The 20,499-nt window shown below is 43.3% G+C and overlaps 2 protein-coding genes across 2 annotated transcripts; one reads left to right on the top strand and one right to left on the bottom strand.

The window, feature by feature from the left end:
• Positions 1-2,075: 2,075 nt before the first annotated feature.
• On the bottom strand, positions 2,076-5,215 carry wdr74 (WD repeat domain 74). Its single transcript, XM_074679809.1, has 2 exons — positions 4,366-5,215; positions 2,076-2,774 (listed from the first exon to the last, which is right to left on the bottom strand). Exons 1-2 carry the CDS (start codon positions 4,972-4,974, stop codon positions 2,220-2,222), a joined length of 1,164 nt encoding a protein of 387 aa, XP_074535910.1. The 5' UTR covers positions 4,975-5,215; the 3' UTR covers positions 2,076-2,219.
• Positions 5,216-6,097: 882 nt separating this feature from the next.
• On the top strand, positions 6,098-19,340 carry iws1 (interacts with SUPT6H, CTD assembly factor 1). Its single transcript, XM_074679876.1, has 15 exons — positions 6,098-6,324; positions 8,946-9,028; positions 9,523-10,147; positions 10,258-10,317; positions 10,396-10,606; positions 10,682-10,739; positions 10,836-10,942; positions 11,039-11,189; positions 11,327-11,409; positions 12,733-12,862; positions 12,970-13,087; positions 13,199-13,310; positions 14,726-14,782; positions 14,898-15,009; positions 17,443-19,340. Exons 1-15 carry the CDS (start codon positions 6,282-6,284, stop codon positions 17,566-17,568), a joined length of 2,076 nt encoding a protein of 691 aa, XP_074535977.1. The 5' UTR covers positions 6,098-6,281; the 3' UTR covers positions 17,569-19,340.
• Positions 19,341-20,499: the final 1,159 nt, after the last annotated feature.

Here is a 20,499-nt window from a genome sequence, read left to right as displayed (position 1 = left end):
GTTTGTTGACTGTTACTCTGGATTCTGGAATCACTGTTCAAAAAATGGACATTCCAGAATCCCCGTTTGTCAAACCCTCCATGTGTGGTTATTCCGGAATGTCCGCTGAATGACTGGTGACCCCGGAATGTTGCTTGAAATGAATGTTGTTCCAGAATTTTCCTTTATGAACGATGATTCCAGAATGTCGATTTGATGAACGTTAATTCCAGAATGGTCATTTGAGGAGGAGCGATTCCGGAATGTTTTTACTTTATAACTGGCGATTCCGGAATGTTCGTATGATGAAGTAGGATTACAGAATGTCTTTTGATGACTGAGGATTCTGGAATGTTTATTTAAAGAACTCTGATTCTAGAATGTTGGTTTGTGGAATGGTGATTGTGGAATGTTCCTTTGATAAATAGAGATTCCGGAATGTTCGTGTGATGGAACGCCTGCAGTAACTCAAAAATGAGCCAGTCCAGGCATCAGCAGACTAATCACTCTTGTGTTCAGGAGGTAGAACACTGTTGGTGTCAGGATACGCGGACGTTCCTCTGACTGTGAGGAATTCTAGAATCTGATGGTTTAGAACGTGAACGTCAAAGGAGTTTTGTATCTTTGTGATGTCACATATTTCACATATTTTGAACTTTTAAACTCCACACAGAAAGGCCCACTTTGCCCAAACTGGGACTCAAACTGTATTTAAAGTAAAAAAGAAACACTGTGACATTTATCAGCAGGTTATTAGTGTGTTTGTTTGGTGTTTGAGTTTGACTCATGTTCCATATGTTCCCATGGAGGGGGCAGGTTTATGACCTACACTGCAACCAGTCAGCAGGGGGAGCTCTAAGTGTTTTGGCTTCACTCAGGGTGGCTGTTCTGTTCACATGTCACATTGCAGACTAAGATATGCTCTAACTGCTGTTTTAAAGAAAAAAATGTTAAAGTCTTAAACTTTTTTATATTTATTTTTAGCTTTGGCTCAAATCCAGTAAAGAACCAGAGGGTAAATAGGGTTTTATTTTGTAACGTCTCACAGGATGTAGCTTAAACCACTCTTACAGTCAAAGAGCTTGAGGAGGATCCTCTGCTGCTGACAGAACGTCACTTTGTGTGTTTTTATTTTTGAATCCTTGTTTTTCTGCTGTTTATGTTTACTTAAGGGATTTCATGTGTAGCTGCAGCTTTAAAACGATGCTGCTTTATCTCTTCCTCAAAGGTTTTGCAGATTCATGTGATCCAGTCTGTCTGGTCTGTTTGCTGTGAGTGTAAAAACTGTTTGATGTTAAAGAATATTTAATGACTGAAAGGACCAACAGGATGTAAAGAGAGACTCTGCTGTCACGTAAAGTTGTACCTTAGTGACGTACATTGAATCTTAAACCATCAAATCTGTTGGAATCACTTCCCTGCATCATTTCAAAAATGTTTTTCTGGGACTTTGTCAGTTTTTAGCTCAGACTGAAGGAGCAGATAAATGTTTCAGGATGAGTTTACTCCTCTTTATCAAATAGACATTTCATTAACGTAACTAATGTGATGCTACTGCTTAATAAAGCCACTAAAAACAGCTCAAGGCGTCTGTGTCAGTTTCTGCAGATCTCATGGTTTATTTAGCTACAGAAGCTCAGAAAGGTCAAACTTTACACCATGCGCATTTATTTTTTCCTGATGAAAATGTGGTTTTATGATCAGAGAAGTGAGTTTTTGTTGTTAAAGAACTTGTATTGAGAGATTTTTTTGATGAAAACTTGATAAATTGTGGATCAAATTTAGGAGCTTTTTGTCCCCCAAGGCCACCGTCCCTTTACCAAATATTCCCATTTCTATTCTTTGAACCTTTCAAACTTTGTTTACGGAATGTCCCTTTAATATACCTGCACAGCACCAATGCCGAACTGAAACTAACATTATAAGCTTCATGTTCTGGCATATTAAATACACTTAGACCCAGTTTTATTTTGCCTAGAGGGAATTCACTTTAAAACAGACTTTTTTTTAAATGGAGTTTGGTGCAGCATTCCATTTCTTCGCCATTGTTCCGATTTTTGTAATCTTAAAAAAGCAACACTGAACTTTTTTTCTTATCAGATGTTTTAATAAAGCTCTCAAACAACATATTACAAAATACATTTGTAGATCAACAAACAAACTTCCTCTCGTGGAAAGATAACGCTTTTATCTTCCAGAGTTTCAAATGTCCCACACTCTGCTCAGACCTCCAACGCCCCTCAGTCCTGTCCTTTCTTCCTCTTCTTCTTGCTCTTTTTCTTCTGCACCTCCTCTTCCTCTTCTTCTTCATCCTCCTCATCTTCTGTGTTTCTCCTCTTTGACCTCTCCTCCACCCGCTCCATGGCGTCCCACACCTCGTCACCCTCCTCCTCCTCCTTCACCTCCTGCGACCCCTCCGTCCCCGCCGCTCCTCCGACCTCCTCCAGGTTTTTGCTGGACAGCAGGATGCAGTTGAGGCGGGACTTCAGGTAGACTTTGTGCTGCAGTTTGCGGTCCTCTAGGCTGTGGATGCGGAGGAAGCGGTCCAACCCGCAGGTCGCCACCACAGGCTGGGAGGGGTGACACTGCAGACCCCGTACACCTCCCGCCAGCCCCTTCAGACAGCCACGGACCAGACCTTTCCTCAGGTCCAGCATGGCGAGCTCACCATGTGTGTTTCCAACAACAACAGTGTTCCCGCTGGCAGGAAGAGACAGAGCCGTGAGCGGGTACTCCCCGTACTCGGCCTCCAGGACTGGGCGCCGTTGAGGAGAGGAGGGATCAAACACATGGACCTAATGAAGGTAAAAAAAATAAAATAAATAAAAATACAGGACAAGAAAACCACTGCAATAAGGTCGTAATGTCATTAAATTAAAGCTGCTCCTTATAATACGAGATTAAAATCTTATCAGTATGAGGTCAGATACAAAATGTCACAAGATTTAAGTCTGGATGTCAAAATGACACAAACTGAAATTATACAAGATAATAGTCAAAATAATACTAGTTTATAGTAAAATGATACGAGATAAAGTCAAAATGATAAGAGATTAAAAATGTAAGCAAATCGAGGATAAAGTTGAAATGATACTAGATAAAAGTTGAAATGATACAAGATAAAAGTTGAAATGATACAAGATAAGAATAAAAATATTACGAGATAAAAGATGAAATGATACGAGATAAAAGTTGAAATGATATGAGATAAAAGTCAAAATGATACGCAATAAAAGTTGAAATGATAGGAGATAAAAGTTGAAATCATGCGACATGAAAGTTGAAATGATACAAGATAAAAGTTGAGATGATACGAGATAAAAGTTGAAATCATGCGACATGAAAGTTGAAATGATACAAGATGAAAGTCAAAATGATACAAGATAAAAGTTGAAATAATACAAGATTCAAGTCAAAATGATACAAGAAAAAAGTTGAAATGATACTAGATAAAAGTTAAAAAGATATGAGATGAAAGTTGAAATGATACGGCACTAAAGTCAAACTGTTTAGAGATCAAGGTTGAAATGATAACAGATAAAAGTCAAAATGTTTAGAGATAAAGTTTGAAATAATAAGAGATAAAAGTCAAAATGATACTAGTTTACACTCAAACTGATACCAGTTTAAACTTGAAGTGATATGAGATAAAATTGGAAATGATGCTAGTTTAAAGTTGAATTGATACGAGATTAAAGTGGAAATGATACGAGATTAAAGTTGTAGTGTTTCAAGGTCTCATCCAAAATGTTAAGAGATTTTTGTCTTTATGTTTCCAGTTAAAAGTTGAAGTGACACAAGTTTAAAGTTGTAATAATATAAGATTTAAGTCACAATAATACAAGATGAAAGTTGAAATGATACTAAAGGCGTTTTGTTACAAGCCTAAAGTCTGACTGTTAGAAGATTTAAGATGTAAAGTTGTGAGAAAATAACTTGTTGCATAATTTCAGCTGCATAGTTCTAAGAATGAAGTCATGTCGCAAGATTGTTGATGTAATGTTCAGACATTTTCATGCTTAGATTTTGTCACAATGTAACGACATTGGTTTCCCATTTCTTATGATTAAAGTTGCAGAGTAACAGGATTAAAGTCACATTACTACCTAATTCATGGAACAGATTTTTTCTTGGTGCAACTATAATTTTTTGTGAGCTACAAACTTGAATATTGCATTATCACAGTTTTTTTTTTTACTGTAAACATTAAGTTTTTAAGTGTTATGACACAGTCTAAGCAGATGTCTGGTATGAATCTGGTCCTGCTGGTGGTCTCTGCCTGTGACAGGATTCTGTGACTGCTGTAACTAAAACACTTCTTTCTGGCTTCAGAGACTTTGAGATCCAGTGTTTTAAAGTGGATCTTTCCAGTTTCCAGTGACTCACCTGATGGTACCCTGTGCACGTGACCACTTTATCAGAGTCCGGGATAAAGGCCATGTCTCTGACCCAATGCGGCCTCCGTAGATCCAGCCAGTCGTCCCTCAGGTTCTTTGCAGTGAACACAGGTTTCTCAGGTTTTTCCAGGTCCCAGATCTTCAGTCCGTTCTCCTTCCCACCTGTAGCCACTTTGTTCCGGTGTACCGGGCTCAGCCGCATCCTGCTCACGTTCTTCCCCGCGTCCAGCTCCGTCACGGGCTCGCTGCTGTCCTCCCTCCAGACCCGCACCTTCCCGCACTCCACGCAGGTGATCAGGCTGGACCCGTCCGGAGCAGCCAGTCCGGTGAAGCAGCCCTCAGAGGGGTCCCCGCAGCGCCGGGTCTCGGTGAAGGAGCCCTTCTCGGTGCTGAAGGTCTTCACGGTCCCGTCCACGCAGCCCACTAGCAGCTCGCTCTCCGCGGGGTCCCCCCAGCACAGCGCACGGACCTCCTGGTCTCGGCTCAGGTGGGTCGTGTTGCAGAAGTTAAAGGCCTGTTTCCGGGACAGACTGACCCCCTTTAAGATGCCGGTCTCTGAGCCCAGCCACACGGAGCACAGGCGGCTCGTGTCCCCCATCACAGCAAGTGTTAATGTACGGAACCTGGACTAAAACCTGGACTAGAGCAGACCCTGGACCTGGTTCAGAAAACACGCGTTTCCCTCTGTGGAAAGCGTCTCAAGTTAATGACGTCACCACACAGTCTCAGTTTTTTCTTTTTTATTTGTCGCTTTTAACTTTATTGAACCCTCTGCTCTGAACAAATCCTAGTGAACAGGGCTGAGTCAAGATTGTTGGACAAAAGTAGCCCAGGTCTTTGTGTGAACCAGTCTCTATAAAATTTTAAAGAATTTCCCCACGGAAATAAAGTATTTTCTATTGATTCTGTTCTAAAACATGGACACAAGCAAAACTTATTTTAATATAGAGTGGGAAAACGTTATTTTTTGCTATAAAGATCGTCTTTTTTGAATGAGTATAAGCCTCTTTGTATTCCACTATCTATATCAGCTGATATTAATTGTTATCAATAATACAGTGGTTTTTAATTGTTTCATGGTACGTTGTGTTATTTGAAGAAACAATATATTTTTATGTAAATGATATTTTTATGTAAATGTTAATATATTGTAATGACGTTTTTTTTTTTGTTATGATTTGCAATGACGTTCAAGTTTTGTTGGATGTGCAGGCCTGTTGTTTTTTTAGTCAGTTAATCAGTTGTTCCACCACTTGTGTTTTACAAAATATGGATGTAAAAAAATAAAATTTAAATGACAATTTAGAAATTGAATTGATATTTTAATCAATGTCATTATCTTTTGTTTTATTAAAGCATCCATAATGTGATGTTTATGATTTATCTGTTTGTATTTAAAGCTTTTTTGGGATTGTTTCCAGAAACAAGTAGTGTGATGTAGTAATAAGCTTTAATAGTTATTTAATATTTATGATTTTTACGCCTAAAAATGTCTAAAACAGATAAAGTTGTTGATAGGAATCGTCTGAAGTTTGACACTTTTAAAATACGGTTAAAATAGTTTATAAATAAATCAAAGTGTTTAACTTTTATAAATGTTATTTTAGAAAAAAAAACTAAATGAAAATGATTTGTTTCAATGCTGATGATAAAGTTTAATAGATAAAAAAAAAACACGCTCCTTTGTCCGTCATTACAACGCGACACCACATCTGCGCATGCGTATATGACGGCAGGCTCTCCATTTTGGCTCCGAGTGAAGCAGCTAGCTCGTAGTTACTGTTAGCTCACAGAAGGCGTCGTTTCTGGTGTCGGGTTTGATTTTTGAGCTTTATCGCTGAAGCTGAGTGAACAGAGAGAGGCTCGGCTCACAGATTAAACTCTGAGGCTGTCTCTGTCTGAGAAATGGACGGAGAGGACGATGACTTCATGTCCGGGAATCAGTCCGGTAAATATCAGGCTTCTGCTTTGTTTCTGTTCTCACTACAGGGATAAATATCACACTAAAACACTCTGAGGGGGTCTCAGGTTAACATCCTAATGATAAATATGATATGAAGAAGGTTATTTTACTCTTTGGGAACACACCGGTCAGCCATGAAGGGTGGTGTTGGATAAAAACAACAGGTAACGTTTCTAACGTCTGCTAACGTTTGTAGCTTCCTGTGGTCGTGGAGCCAAACTTAGAATTCAGTTCAGTTCAATTTAAATTAAATAGACATTTAAGTTTGGCTTGATCACAGGAAGCTATAAACCTCTCCTTTCCTTCATTATTTTTGTCTGTTTAACGCTTTATTTGACAGTTTTTGTGACTGTAGAGGAAACACTAATGTGTCTCAAGCAGCTTCTTGAAAGGTAGCACCATACATTACCTGAGTAATGATCGGGTTCAGAGCGCTCCAGTTCTGCCGATCATGATTCGTATCGATTCTGATATTTCTGGAGGATAAAATAATAATCAACATGGACTGATAGGTGGGATGTTAAAGCCTTTAGAGTGAACTGTCCACTGTGACATGGATATTACTGTTCCCTCATTAGATGCAACTGTTAAACTCTAAATGATGGGATTAGTGAATCACAACAGCAAAAACACATTCTACAATAGGCAACCAACACTGATTAGTTTAATTCTGCATTACTCAAAGATTGCTCCCTGAATATTCCCTGTTATAGTGCATTAATTCACACAATATTTAGGTTGCACTGGATAGTTTGTTAAAGAAATGGAACGGTGTACCTGCATGACTTCCTGTCCGGCTTGATCAGCTTTTTGTAACTTGATGCGTCACTGCTCCAGCATCTGGCAAAAATAGGAGTAGTGGGTATCTGATCTGGAGGGATCCTGTTTTTGCCTTGGCCGCAGTTGGAACACATCGAAGTAGAGTTAAAATGAAGCCCTGTTTACACAATAATGTTTCTTCCGAAAATGCTAAAACACAGTGAAAAAAATCTGGATGGAAACACAGAGACAGAAAACGCTGTTGTAAGCATGCCAGGCCTGTAGGTGGTGCTATAACTGTATTGTCCAAAAGCCGCTTTTGGTAGATCTCCAATCATCTGGTGTAGGGATGGTATAGGGATGGGTACCTTTTACATTTGAAACGATACAGTACCCATTCCTATGTGGCAATCAGTATCGGTACTCAACGGTACCAATTTTCAGTACTTTTGTGTGTTGATGTGGTAAAAAATATATTATTTTAATAATAAAATCGAAATTATTTTCAATTTAACATTTATTCTTCAGTTATCAAACTTGCAATGCTGTGTTCATGTTCAGCCTGTAAAATCACCTGCTCTTCCACTCCCTCACAGTCACAAGATTTTACGTGAACCGGTACCCGGTACTTTTGACAGAATTCAGTTGTTACCAATAAAAGTATCTACTTCGGTACCCATCCCTAGTTGGTAAATACTAAGAGTAAAAGTGGAGCAACAGATGCACATTTTGTTAAAGACAGTCAGCAGATTGAGCAGCACAAGCACAACACGGTATTTTGCAACAATCGTAATAGTGGTACTGTTGTATGTGCTCGTGCCAAGTGGAGTGTGACATCAGCCTTTCCACTGAAAACGCCAGCTTACTGTTTACACGGCAATGGTGGCAGCAGTGTTTCAGAGAAATTCAACTTTGGAGGCTGTTTTCAAAAGTTTGCATTGTAGGTCGGCTAAAACGCAGTTTCCATGTGAGGCCGAAAAGCTACAAAACTATAGCGGTTCACCCTTAAAGTGATACTCCGGGATGGAACAAGTTGGGTCTTATCACAAGGTTTAGGGCAGAAATTACCCCTACAGCAGTGTTTTTGTGCAGCAGAAGCCCAGAGCGCTCGCACCAAACACCCCCTCCCTGCTCCTCTGCTGGTTTCCTCTGCACTCAGACGGGGCCATATTTTACTTGACCAAAAACACAAATAAACAGACTCCCACCGAAAAAATCGGATATGGGTCTGCATTCACGCTTTATTTAGGGATTTTTCAGCGCGTTACTTTCACACAAAAACACCGCTAAATAAGGCTCTAGTTCTCATCGTGTCTCTTCGTCCTGGCAGACTACCTGCGTTCGTTTATCTGGCACGCCGCACGCGCTGACTGATACACTAAGCGGCGAGCTCAGTAGCCAGCTGTGGCTCTGCAGCAGAGGTAGCGCCGTTTAACGACACGATATAAATCACAATTTGCTTAAAAGCCTGCCACCGCTCTACTTCACCTCCTACAACATCAACAGCCCACCAACTTTCCATGCACGTGTGGCTAACCTCAAGTTTTACAGCCCTGGGAAGATAACTACATCTACAAAAAGACTAATCTGGAAGAAAATACAGATTTTAATTCTGTGTGGATGGATTCTTTTAACTTTTGGCTCATGTGTGGAAAGAAATGAGCAAATAACAAAAACAGATGAGTTTGCAAAACGGCTCCTTTGATAGTGAAACTTGCAGAAAGTTTCTGCTCCTCCATTATTGTCCAGGAGCTTCTGGTTTCAGCAGAAATGACCAAAGATGAGATAAGAATAAGTTGAATGAGATGCCTGAGCTGCTGTAAAGTCTCTGACCTGTGCGTCTGCAGATGACGGAGGCGGCACTCCAGTCCAGGATGAACACCAGGGGTCAGACGGAGAGGAGATGAGGAGCGACAGACATCACTCTGAGGTGAGACCAAAGCTGCTTCATCAAATGTTTAAAGATTAGAATTGAATGTACTTTATGTACCCCCGAAAGGAAATTCACAGCAGGTGGAATTCTTCCAATGTAGCGTTCATACCCTGTGCTAGCTCTGTTAGCCAAGTCTCTGTGACTAGCATGATGCTATTCTGCACCTCCCCTCTGGTGCTGGGTTAGCATTGCTAGCTTGTCCATTTTGTTGGAGAAAGATCTTCTAGGTTGCAGAGAACATTGGGCCTAGCACTGGTTAGCATCATCATGCTATGGGCTGCTAAAGCTGAAATCTTGTGTTTAAACAATGCAACCGTGGTTACACAGTATATTATCATGAATATAATTTCATAAAAATTACAATTCTACACCATATTTAACAATGCCTGGTTGTAATGTATAATTCCTGCCACACGGCGGCTGTATGACTTCCTGAAGCTGTTTATTTACGCGTTAAACATCGAGAGAGGTGTTTGTGTCTCTGTCTGCAGGACGACGGCAGCAACGATGAAGACGCTCCCAACGCGATGGAGACCGGCGGCGCGGCCAGCGGCTCAGACAACGAGGACCACAGAGGAGGCGACAGCGACTCGGAGGCGGAGGCTCCACGTCCCGCCGACAGCGACGACGACTCCCCGGTGAAACGCAGGATGAGCGAATCAGACAACGAGGAGTCGTCACCGATCAAACACGGAGCTTCAGATCACGAGGAGGGAGGGTCGTCTCCCGTCAGGCGCCGGGGGAGCAGCTCAGACATGGAGGAGGAGGAGAGGCCCAAAGCGGCCGCAGACAGCGACTCAGAGAACGAGGACGCCAAACCTGCGGCGTCTCCGGACCGCCGGTCCAACGAGGACAGTGACTCTGACAGAGAGACGCCTGCCAGACGCAAGGCAGCGACGATAGACTCTGACGAGGAGGAGGAGGAGGGGGAGAAACACCAGGAGGAGACAGAGGAAGGAGGAGGAGGAGGGGGAGGGAAGTGGAAGGCTGTGATGCAGTCTGACAGTGAGGAAGAGGAAGAAGAGGGGAAGATGAGGAAGGCTGCAGCAGGAAGTGATGAAGAGCAGGAGGAGGGGGAGAAGAGGCAGAGAGACGACAGCGAGGACGAGAAGCCAGGTACGGACCTGAGTCTGATTCAGCTGCTTTGATCTGTGTTTGAGCCGCCGTCACATGTCACACGTCACACGTCACACGTCACACGTCACGCTTTCTGTTTCCTCCCACAGCCAAGAGGAAGAAGGCTGTCCTGTCGGACAGCGAGGACGACGATGAGGCCGACAAACCAGGTGAGGGCAGGAAATCCAGGTAAGACCTCAGCCTGAGACACCTGGCGCTGACACACTCTCTGTTCCTCCTCTCTGCAGTGAAGAAGAGCCGGGCCGTCTCCAATGACGAGAACTCAGACAGCGACGCGGCGTCCGGCGGGCCCGATAAGAGTCTGGCAGCCAAGCTCCGAGAGCTGGGCTCTGACAGCGGGAGCGATGACGACGAGAGGTCAAAGGTCACGCCAGGAAAGAAGGACGAGAAGGCGCTGTTCGGCAGCGACAGTGAATCAGGAGAAGGGGAGGAAGAGGAGTAAGTACTGAGCTGAGACTGACTGAGGAAGGAAATCTGTTGACTTTTCAAAATAAAACTCTCTGTTTCCTCCAGGAAAATGATCGCAGACATCTTTGGAGAGTCCGGGGACGAGGAGGAGGAGGAGTTCACGGTGAGGAAGAACCTTCAGACTGGATCTGTACCTGCTCAGCCTTCATCTTCTTCAAACTGTCTCTAACTTCTCCTCCTCCTCTTCCTCGGTCTGCAGGGCTTCAACCAGGAGGACCTGGAGGGTGACAAGAAGCAGGCGAAGGAGCAGCAGCAGGTGGAGGACGAGTCAGACTCTGATGAAGGAGTGGACCGCGGCGGACAGGAGTGAGCTACGCTCTACGTCACAGGAGCTTCGTATGACATCACACATTAACGTGAGAGCGTGACGTTTTCATCCTCCATCTTTGTTTTTCCCTCCAGCACCAGCTTTATGTCCGACTTCGACGTCATGCTCGCCAAGAGAAAAGCCATGAACAGCAAGAAGAGGCGGCACCGCGATGGCGGGACGTTCATCAGCGACGCCGACGACGTGGTCAGCGCCATGATCACCAAGATGAACGAGGCGGCAGAGGTCAGCCTTTCACAATAAAAGCCTCTCTACCTGCTGTTTAGTCCCTCTTTGATCCTGACTCTGTGTGTGTGTGTGTGTGTGTGTGTGTGTGTGTGTGTGTGTGTGTGTGTGTGTGTGTGTGTGTGTGTGTGTGACAGGAGGACCGGACTCTGAACAGTCAGAAGAAACCAGCTCTGAAGAAACTCACGCTGCTGCCTCACGTCATCATGCACCTGAAGAAGTAAGACTCTGCTGTCAGACCTCCCATTCACTCTGTTTCTCACTTTTTCTCTCTTTTCTCTCTGTTGTTTCATCTCTCTTCCCCTTTTTCTTTTGTTCTTTCTTTTTTCTTTCTCTTTTCTTTTTTTTTCTTTTCTCTGTCTTTGTTTCATTCTTACTTTTTCTTTCTTTTTCTTTTTTTCTTTCTTTCTTTCTTTCTTTTTTCGTTCTTCCTTTTTTCTTTCTCCTGTGTTTTCTCTTATTTTCTAATGCGCTCTCTCAGTTTTCCCCTCTTTTTCTCCCTCTTTTTCTCTCTGAGTTCATCTCCTCATTTTTCCTTTTCTCTCTCATCATCTCTTTCTACCTTTTTCATTCTTTCTCTCCATTTGTCAGTCCTTCTCTTTCTCTCTCCTTTCCTCTTTCCTTTCTTTCTTTCTCTTTCTTGTTCTCCTTTTTTTCTCTGTTCCTCTCTTTTATTTTTTGTATTTCTCTGGCTTTTTTCTCTCTTCTTTTATTTCTTTTTCTCTCTTTTTTATCTCTCTCCTCTTTTGTTATTCTTTTCTCACTCATTCCCTCTCTGTTTTCTTTCTTTCTTTTTTCTTACTCCCATGTTTTCTTTTATTTTCTTACATGCTCTCTTAGTTTCTCCCTGTCTTCCTCTCTAATTTCCTATCCTCTTTTTTCTCTCTGTCTCTCACTTCTTTTTCTCTGCTTCTTCTCTCTTTCTCTCTGTTTCTTTCTTTCTGTTATCTTTCTTTTACATTCTCTTTTTACCTTTTTTTATTCTTTCTCTCATTTCTCACTCCTTCTCTTTCTCCCTCCTTTCCTCTTCCCTTTTTCACTCTCTTCTTGTTCTCCTTTTTTCTCTGTTCCTCTCTTTTTTATTTTTTGTATTTCTCTTGCCTTTTTCTCTCATTCTTGTTCCTTTCTCTCTGTTTCTCTCCTTTTCTTTTCTGTTTTTCTTTTCTCACGCATTCCCTCTCTTTTTCTTTGTTTCTGCCGCCCTTCTGATTTCCTCTCCATTCTCTTGTTTTCTCTCTCTGTTTTCTCCAGCTTTCTCTCTTTTTTCCGTATCTTTACCTCCGCCCAGGAGGTGATGTTTTTGGGAGAGTCTGTCTGTTTGTTTGTCTGTGAACATATAACTCTAAAACTAACAAACAGATTTTGATGAAATGTTCAGGAAATGTTCAAAGTGTGATCAGGAAGAAGTGATTAAATTTTGGAGCTGATCCGGATCACCGTCTGGATCCAGGACTTTTTTAAAGGATTCTCTATCATTGTGTGATAGGGACGTTTTCCTCTGTGGGTCTGGTCCTGAGTCCTGTGTTTCCTCTCTGTCCCTCAGACAGGACCTGAAGGAGACGTTCATCGACAGCGGCGTGATGTCGGCCATCAAAGAGTGGATCAGTCCTCTTCCTGATAAATCTCTGCCCGCCCTCAGGATCCGAGGAGAGCTGCTGAAGATCCTCCAGGAGGTGAGGAGGAGGAGGAGGAGGAGGAGGAGGGCTCAGTTACTGAGAGCTCCAGAGAGCTGAGTCTCACTCTGTGTGTGTGTGTGTGTGTGTGTGTCTCCTCCCTACAGCTGCCCAGTGTGAGTCAGGAGACTCTGAAGCACAGTGGGATCGGTCGAGCCGTCATGTTCCTGTACAAACACCCCAAAGAGTCCAGACCCAACAAAGACCTGGCCCTCAAACTCATCAGTGAGTCCCTCTGTTTCTCTCTGTGGAAATCGGGTCTTTCGGTGGCTGCTCTATGATTAAAATGTTAAAAATGTCTGAAATGTTGAAGTAAAACCGTTGGGTCTTCTTCAGACGAGTGGTCCAGGCCCATCTTTGGTCTGACGTCAAACTACAAAGGGATGACGAGAGAGGAGCGTCAGCAGAGAGACCTGGACCAGCAGATGCCTCAGAGACGAAGACTAAGGTACACACACGAGTCCTAGACCTGGTCTGTTAGAGAGAGGATATGTTTCCAGGTCAGACCAGTCCAGGTTTTAAAGGATCACTTTGAGGGTCTACAGTCCAGGTCCTTCTCCTCCTCCTGTTGTTGTTTCTGTTTCACTCCACCTGCAGTTTATTTTCTCTCATCCCTCCTCTTCATCCCTCCATCTCACCCCCCCCAGTCAGCCTCAGAAGGTGGAGAGGGCGGAGGAACCCGACGTCTTCTCTCCACCAATCAGGTTCAGTCACCAAACTGCATGGTTGCACTGCAAGTCCCGCCTCTAGTCTGAGTTCTGGTCCTGAGAATAGAACCAGACTTTAGTTTAGCTTGGGGTCAAATGTGACGTCTAACGGTGCCGATCCACGGCGTCCTGCTCCGAGTGTAGATTATTTCTCCTGACCTGATGATGTGATCAGAGCAGGATCCACTAAAAACGTAAGAAGTGACGACTCTTTGGAATTTCCGTTCACTGTCCGCTTCACATGGGACGTCTTTGACCAGATAACTGTCCTCACACCTTCAAAATAAAAGCCCTGTGTTTAAACAAAGAGTAGTTTCTCCACAGGGGAAAAGGATCAGGCTTTTACTCTGAAAACAACTCAGGAAAAACGAATCTCTCTTCTTTTTCACTCACATTCTTCCCCTCTTTTGTTTTTTTGCTCCTTCTGTTTCTATCTTCCTGTTTTTTCCCTCACTCCCCATTTTTCTTTCTTTCTCAATCTCTTTTTTTACGTTATCTCCTCCTTTTTTTTCTGTATAACTTTCTTAAACACAAAGCTAGCTGCTGCTCCTGCAGGAATAAGAGTTTTGTGTCTCCGCCGTGGAGGATTTTGGATTGTCGGAGCTGAGACGGTGCAGCGAACAGGGCAATGAAACCAGAAAAAGAGAGAAGCTTCTACAAAGGGACTCAGTTTAATAGTTGAACATTGCATCCTCACACGCTCGCCACATGCTAACGTGCATTGATTCCTCTGATGGACGACTAATTCTTCTCTGCAGCCATGTAAACGTACGATGCATGGTTTTTAAGCTAGACTTGAGAGGAGCATCTGCTCTGTGCTAAAACCACCAAACATCGTGAGTCTGACAACGTGCTGCATCAGGTGAGTCCTCTCTCCTGGTGTCCCCTTGCCGAGGACGACGGTCCAGCGTCAGAAACCTGAGACCAGCCGAGGTGTTTTCTTCCTGTGACTGTGAGGCGCTGACTAACCGCTGTGAGGTGGAGAATGCTAATAATAGCATGAGGACTCAGCTGGTGGTGTTAATCCTGCTCTCTGGCACTCTGTGGACCAGTTCACGCTCTGAAAACGTCTGATCTGTGAGCTCTGCACGAGTCCACTATGAGTCCATCACGGTTAAACCACAGTCTCCTCTCTCCTTTCTCTGTCTCGGTGCAGCTCTGGAGGTCAGACGCCGCGGAGAGACCTGGAGAGGCAGCTGACCGGGGAGGAAAAGTAAGTCGCACTTCCAGAGATCACGTTCTACACACTTTAAAGGAGTTTCTTCTGTGCGGTTAGCTCGCTGCTAACAGGAGCTAATGATATCAACACCTTCTCCCCTCCTCCACAGAGCTCTGAGACCCGGTGACCCCGGATTCTGTGCCAGGGCTCGGGTCCCCATGCCCTCCAACAAAGACTACGTGGTGCGACCGAAGTGGAACGTGGAGGTGGAGTCGAACAGGGTGAGTACACGGACATGGGGAGGTGGAGCTGCTTTGAGGTGAAAGGTAAACTGGAAGTGATGTCATTGGCTGCGCTGTGATTGGTCCTCTGTAGAGCGGCTATAAAAAAGGCATCAGCCTGCTGGAGAAGCACAAACGCCGCTTCGCCGAGCAGAGGAAAAACAACCGTCCGCAGGGAGCGGTCAAGATCAGCATAGAGGGGAACAGAATGCCCCTGTAGTTCCTGCTGCTGACCTGTGGGGGGCAGTAAGTCCTTCTGCATGGTGTGACAGCGTGCAGTGATGCTACCATGGGCTGTTCATTGGGACAGGGTGTAGCCTCAGGTCTTTAATCTGGTTTTATTTTAATTTCCTGCAGGGGGCAACTCCATGGGTTGTAAAATCAGTCTAATTCTCCACTGGTGAATGCTGTCCTCAGCTGTTCATGGTCTCAACTTCTAATTTACAGTCCTCTATTAAACCAGTGGTGTGCACGGGGGGGTCAAAATGCGTACTAAAGTCTTCGAAACACAGGCTAAAGTGCCCGCCAAATCTGTGCTAAAGTGTGCTCTTCAGGTGCTGAAATGTGTGCTCATGTGTCCTCTTGTAGCTAAAATGTGTAATAAAGTGCACACTCCAGCACAAACGCACGCTGAAGTGTCCTCTGGGGAGCCAAAACCCGTCCTAAAGTGGCCCCTTGGGGCTAATATGTGTGCTAGAGTGCGCTTTTGAGCTAGTATGCATGCCAAAGTGGCTCCTCTTGGGATCCAAAACACATGATATTAAATAAAAATAAAATAGAAAAGAATAGAATAAAACTTTATTGTCATTGTAACAAGTACAATGAAATTGAAGTCACAGCAGCAATCAAGAAAACCAAAGTAAGAAAGTGTATAGAAAGTGCAAAAAGCTCCACAAGAAAATAGATGCTGACAGCTTGTCCATCATTGTCCAGTCAGCCAGCCTCCACCTCCACAGGGTCCAGGACTGAGCTTCTTCAGCAGTCTGTTCAGTCTCTGTCTCCTGGATCCTGTCTGCTCACAGCAGGTGAAGCTCTTCACATGTGGCCTTGGTGTTTGTGGTTAGCTCTGTTAGCCATGTCTGTGAATAGCATGATGCTACTCTGCCTTCTGGTATTCCCTCTGTTGGTGGGTTAGCACAGCTAGCTCGTCCATCTTATTGGAGATAGATCTTACGTTCCCAATAACGATGGATGGAAGGACAGGTCCATGTCGTCACTTCTTAGCTCACACCTGAGAACCAGCACGTCGTCCTCACCTCCTTCTCCTCAGCTTGTGGGAAACATCTGGCCTTGCACCAGTTAGCATTGACATACTACAGGCTGCTAACAGCTGATTTCACATGTAAACAATGCAGCCATGGTTACATGTAGGATCTCCAGACAAACACAGGAGAAAAATAGTAAAAATATCACTGAAGACACAAAAACTTTGGTGTCCATGACCAACGAATGAACCATACAAAGTAATGATCCACTCCAAATACAAAGATGACAAAAAAGAGACGAAAACATTACAAGAAACGGACAAAGAAGAGAGGGCTGCTGCAAAAGGCAACCATAACCAACAGTGCGGCACCTAGCCATATATAGTGCCCTCTCAAGCCAGAATGCGATCCAAAGTGTGCTCATCAGGAGTCAAAACGCGTCCTACAGTGAGCTCTTGATCTAAATCACATCTTAAAGTGTCCTCTTGGGAGCCCAAAAAGTGTGCTCTTAAGGAAGCGTTTGCGAAAGTGTCCTCCCAGGGCTAATGTGTGCTGAAGTGCGCACTTTAGCACAAACACGTGTTGAAGTGTGCTCTTTGGGAGACCAAATGTGTGCTAGAGTGCCCTTGAAAACTTGCAGAATTTGATGCCCTGTTCAGTGGTGACAATGCGCTGTTTGTTGTTTCATCTTCTTTCACCTCTGCCCTCCAAAAAGTCTGTGCACGCCACGGTCTTCAACACAGCTTGGTGTATAATCAGTCAATGATGGTCTGTTTAGAGAATCAGAGTCACCCTTCATGCAGCAGCTATCTTTGAAAGAAAAACAAACCATGAGGAATTTACTAAACTCAAACATGCTTCAGTCGACTTTTTGACTTGTGACTCTCGATGCTTTCTTAAAGACACAGAACCGGTTGTTGAACCTTGTGGTCTAGGACTCTCATCACTTCTCACAGGTTGCTTAAAGTCACTGATGGTCATGTGTGTGTTTCCCTCTGAGTGTTTCACTCTCCTCAGCATGACCCTGGAGGAGTGGCGTTGGCCAAAGAGTGATGAAACACCTGCTTAAAAAAAAAACTGGTTTTGTTCAATTCAGTCTCAAGTGTTGCAAATGATTAACCAGTATCACACCTTTACCTTCAATGTGAAGGACGTATCACACGACCTCTGCAGCCTCCTCTTCTTCTTCTTCACTTTAATTTCCTCTCTCTGTCTGTTTGTCCCTCAGGGTCCCATGAAGAAGGGAATGTCCCGCGTAGATAAACAGATGCGTAGGTTTGCCGACATCCGCCGCCTGACGAAGCCGGGTCACGCTGTTAAAATCAGCGTGGAGGGAAACAGGATGCCGCTCTGATTTTAACTTCTGTAGGAATTTTTTTTTTCTTTTTTAATGTGTTGCTCCTGAACAAACGCCTCCTTTTACCCTCCTTCACCCCCTCCTCAGGTCCAGCTCGGCCTCAGTGCAGAGCTGACGTCAGATAACTGTGAATCAGCTCAAACATGGACTCTGCTGAAAACACAAACCACAAAAACTCCTCTGGACTTTGGGCAAAATCATCAAAACTTCTCTAAAATCATCCAAAAGATTCTCCTACAGGTTCAAAAGCTAAAGCTAAGCTAGCAATCTGTTACGAAAGACACATCTCACCAGCTAATCATGTCTGATAGCACTGTTAGCATCATCCTGGCACTAGCCCACTCATAACAGCTTACAGCATTAGCTTTAACTGATTAATTTTATCATGCTAGCTAATGTTAGCAGTCCTGTAACTTTAAGGGAAAGCTAATGTTCAGGTCTTCTTGATTGAAAGTGAAAGCTAATCTTAGCTTACTCTCTTTTTTAAGCTAAAGTAGCATTTAAATGACCAAGAGGTTGCACATAATCCTAGAATGTTAGCAAGTCATATCGCTGTAGTGCTCAAGCTAATATTAGCAAAGATGGAGCAGTTGGCTTTGAATGCTAATTCTCATAACTAAAACAACTACAACATTAGCTTTCTCTATTAGTTAGCTATGTTAGCCCAACTCCAGAACTAGCTTGGTCATGGTTAGAATCAACACATTGGAAGTAGCTTACCTCAAGGCTAAGCTATTTTAGCATTAAGGTCATATTAAAAGCTACCTTTGCCGCATTAAAAAGCAGTGGTTAGCTGTTAGCTACAGAAGAAACATCTCAAAACTAGCTACAACTACATCATGAGCCTTTCTGCAAACTTTTATAGCAATGAACTTTTATTGGCTTCAAACAGAGTCGATCCTGAATGAGAGTGTTGGCATTGGCTAGCTTACCTCAAAGTTAGCTTTCAAGTGCTAATATGAGCAATCAAGTGACCTGGAGGTAAAGCTAGTGTAGGTCTGTTGTTTTAGCTCATTTCAACATCATCATCTTTTGTTGTCTGTTAGCTTTGTTAGCTTAGCCTAAAGTTATCCAACAAATGCTAGCTGTTCTGTACTTTAGCACCACCTCCAAATCACACCAAATGACTAACGTTAGCATTTCGTTAGCGTCCCTTCTGGGCTCATTTGCCAGTAATTATGTCAACTCATTAACTGTCGCTAAAGTTAGCGCTATCATTTGCCGTGCCACTTTCATCTAAAGCTGTTCTGTTTGGATCGTTAGCTCCCGTTAGCAGGATGCTAACAGCAAAGATGAGTTTTGGCAGTGTTTGTTATGAGGTGATTTGCGTTCTGTTTGATTTTATTATTATTATTATTTTTTTAAAATTTCTTCGTTTAACAGATAAAAACATTAGCGTCCCATAAAGTGCCTCCACACGCATCAAATAACACTTTTTGTTAACTTTACGATCATTTCAGAGAAGTTTGTTTTTGCCCAAAGTTGCGTTTCATTTTTTTTTCTGGACTCTTTCAGTTTTGAATTTGAGAAGATTTTCCCTCCTTCCTCTGGATTTTGGAGATTTTTTTGCCTCCTCTTCAGTCCTTTTTGTCTCCTCTCTGCTCCCGTAGCGCCTGTACAGAAGTCTGTAAACTGTCTACAGGGCTGAGTTCACACAGGTGACACATCTGGTGTCAGATCTGGTTCAGGGTCAGTGTGTTTGTGTGAGTCGGTCTGTCTGTGTGCACTGTTCTGGATCAGATGATACTTTTCTTAATAAAGACTCGACAGAAACTCACAGCTTTGTCTGCTTTCATTTTTGAATAACAGTATTTATTTATGTTACTTTTCACCCTCTTAGTTCAGCCTTTGTCTTAAACACTTTGTTTTATCTGCTCTCTTTAAGGTTCCCTGCTCCACAAACCCCCTTCACTCTGATTGGCCAGTGACATGATTAAAAAAAAAACACTCTTTGCACAACAGTGATAATTAACTCTTTATTTAGCACGATCAAACTTCAGGCAGTAAGAAGCATTGAAAACAAAGTGTAATAGAAGTAACGGCAGACAGGAAGGAGGACCTTTTTTCACGTTACACCTCACACTGACGAGGACTCACTGCACCATGTTGTCGTACTGAACTCTCCAAACACGGCCAGTCTTTAGAAAGTTTGTTTGACCCAGAATGACCTGATGTGAAGTCAAACTCTTTAAATGGAAGATGCAGTTCATCAAACGACCACTAGATGCTGCTCAAAGTAAACTGACTCGCAGGGATGGTGAGGGAAACTTCAGAATTCAGTTCGCGGTGCAGAGAAAACGTCACTCAGTGGGTCGTCCTGGAAAAACAAACAAAACAACTACCAGGCAAAAACCCAAGTCAGGTCGTGTCAGTGTAGATTCACGTTGAGGCGGTTAGACGCCTCCAGTCAGAGAGACATGGGGAGGAGAGGAGTGATGATGCATTCAGGAGACTCCCTGATAAACTGTAAGAAAGCTGAACATAAGTTATGAAAGGAGACTGTGGCAGGCCGACAGTAAAAGATGGATTTGAAACCCAAAAAAGTTGTAACGTTTGGTTGTTAAAGAGTTGATAAATGGACTTCCTGTAGGAGGCAAATTTAATAATGTGCCACAGTTTTTCAGAGGAGAGATTTTTTTCTGGAGTTTGAGTGAAATTAAAACCGTTCCAGACCTTACAGGCAGATTTTGAGTGTGACCTAAAGTCTGGTTCATACTTCTGGATCAATTCTGTTCCTCTGCTCGAATGAAACTACAAGTTAAAGCTATAAACACAGCAAGCTCTGTGATTGGTTAGCTTGGTGGCGTCTCATCTCCTGCTTTTTTAAAAACGTGCTGATGTCAACGTACAACAAATGACGATTCCAGAATTACTGGATGTCAACCAAACATTCCAGAATCAAGTCAATTTAACCAAACGTTCTGGAAC

The sequence above is a fragment of the Halichoeres trimaculatus genome, unplaced genomic scaffold, assembly GCF_033239565.1.
Source record: "Halichoeres trimaculatus isolate MK-OKI-2021-1 unplaced genomic scaffold, fHalTri1.1 fHalTri1_scaffold_9, whole genome shotgun sequence".
Lineage (NCBI taxonomy): Eukaryota > Metazoa > Chordata > Actinopteri > Labriformes > Labridae > Halichoeres > Halichoeres trimaculatus.
Note: the sequence above shows the minus strand (reverse complement) of the source record. Positions and strands in the feature narration are given on the sequence as shown.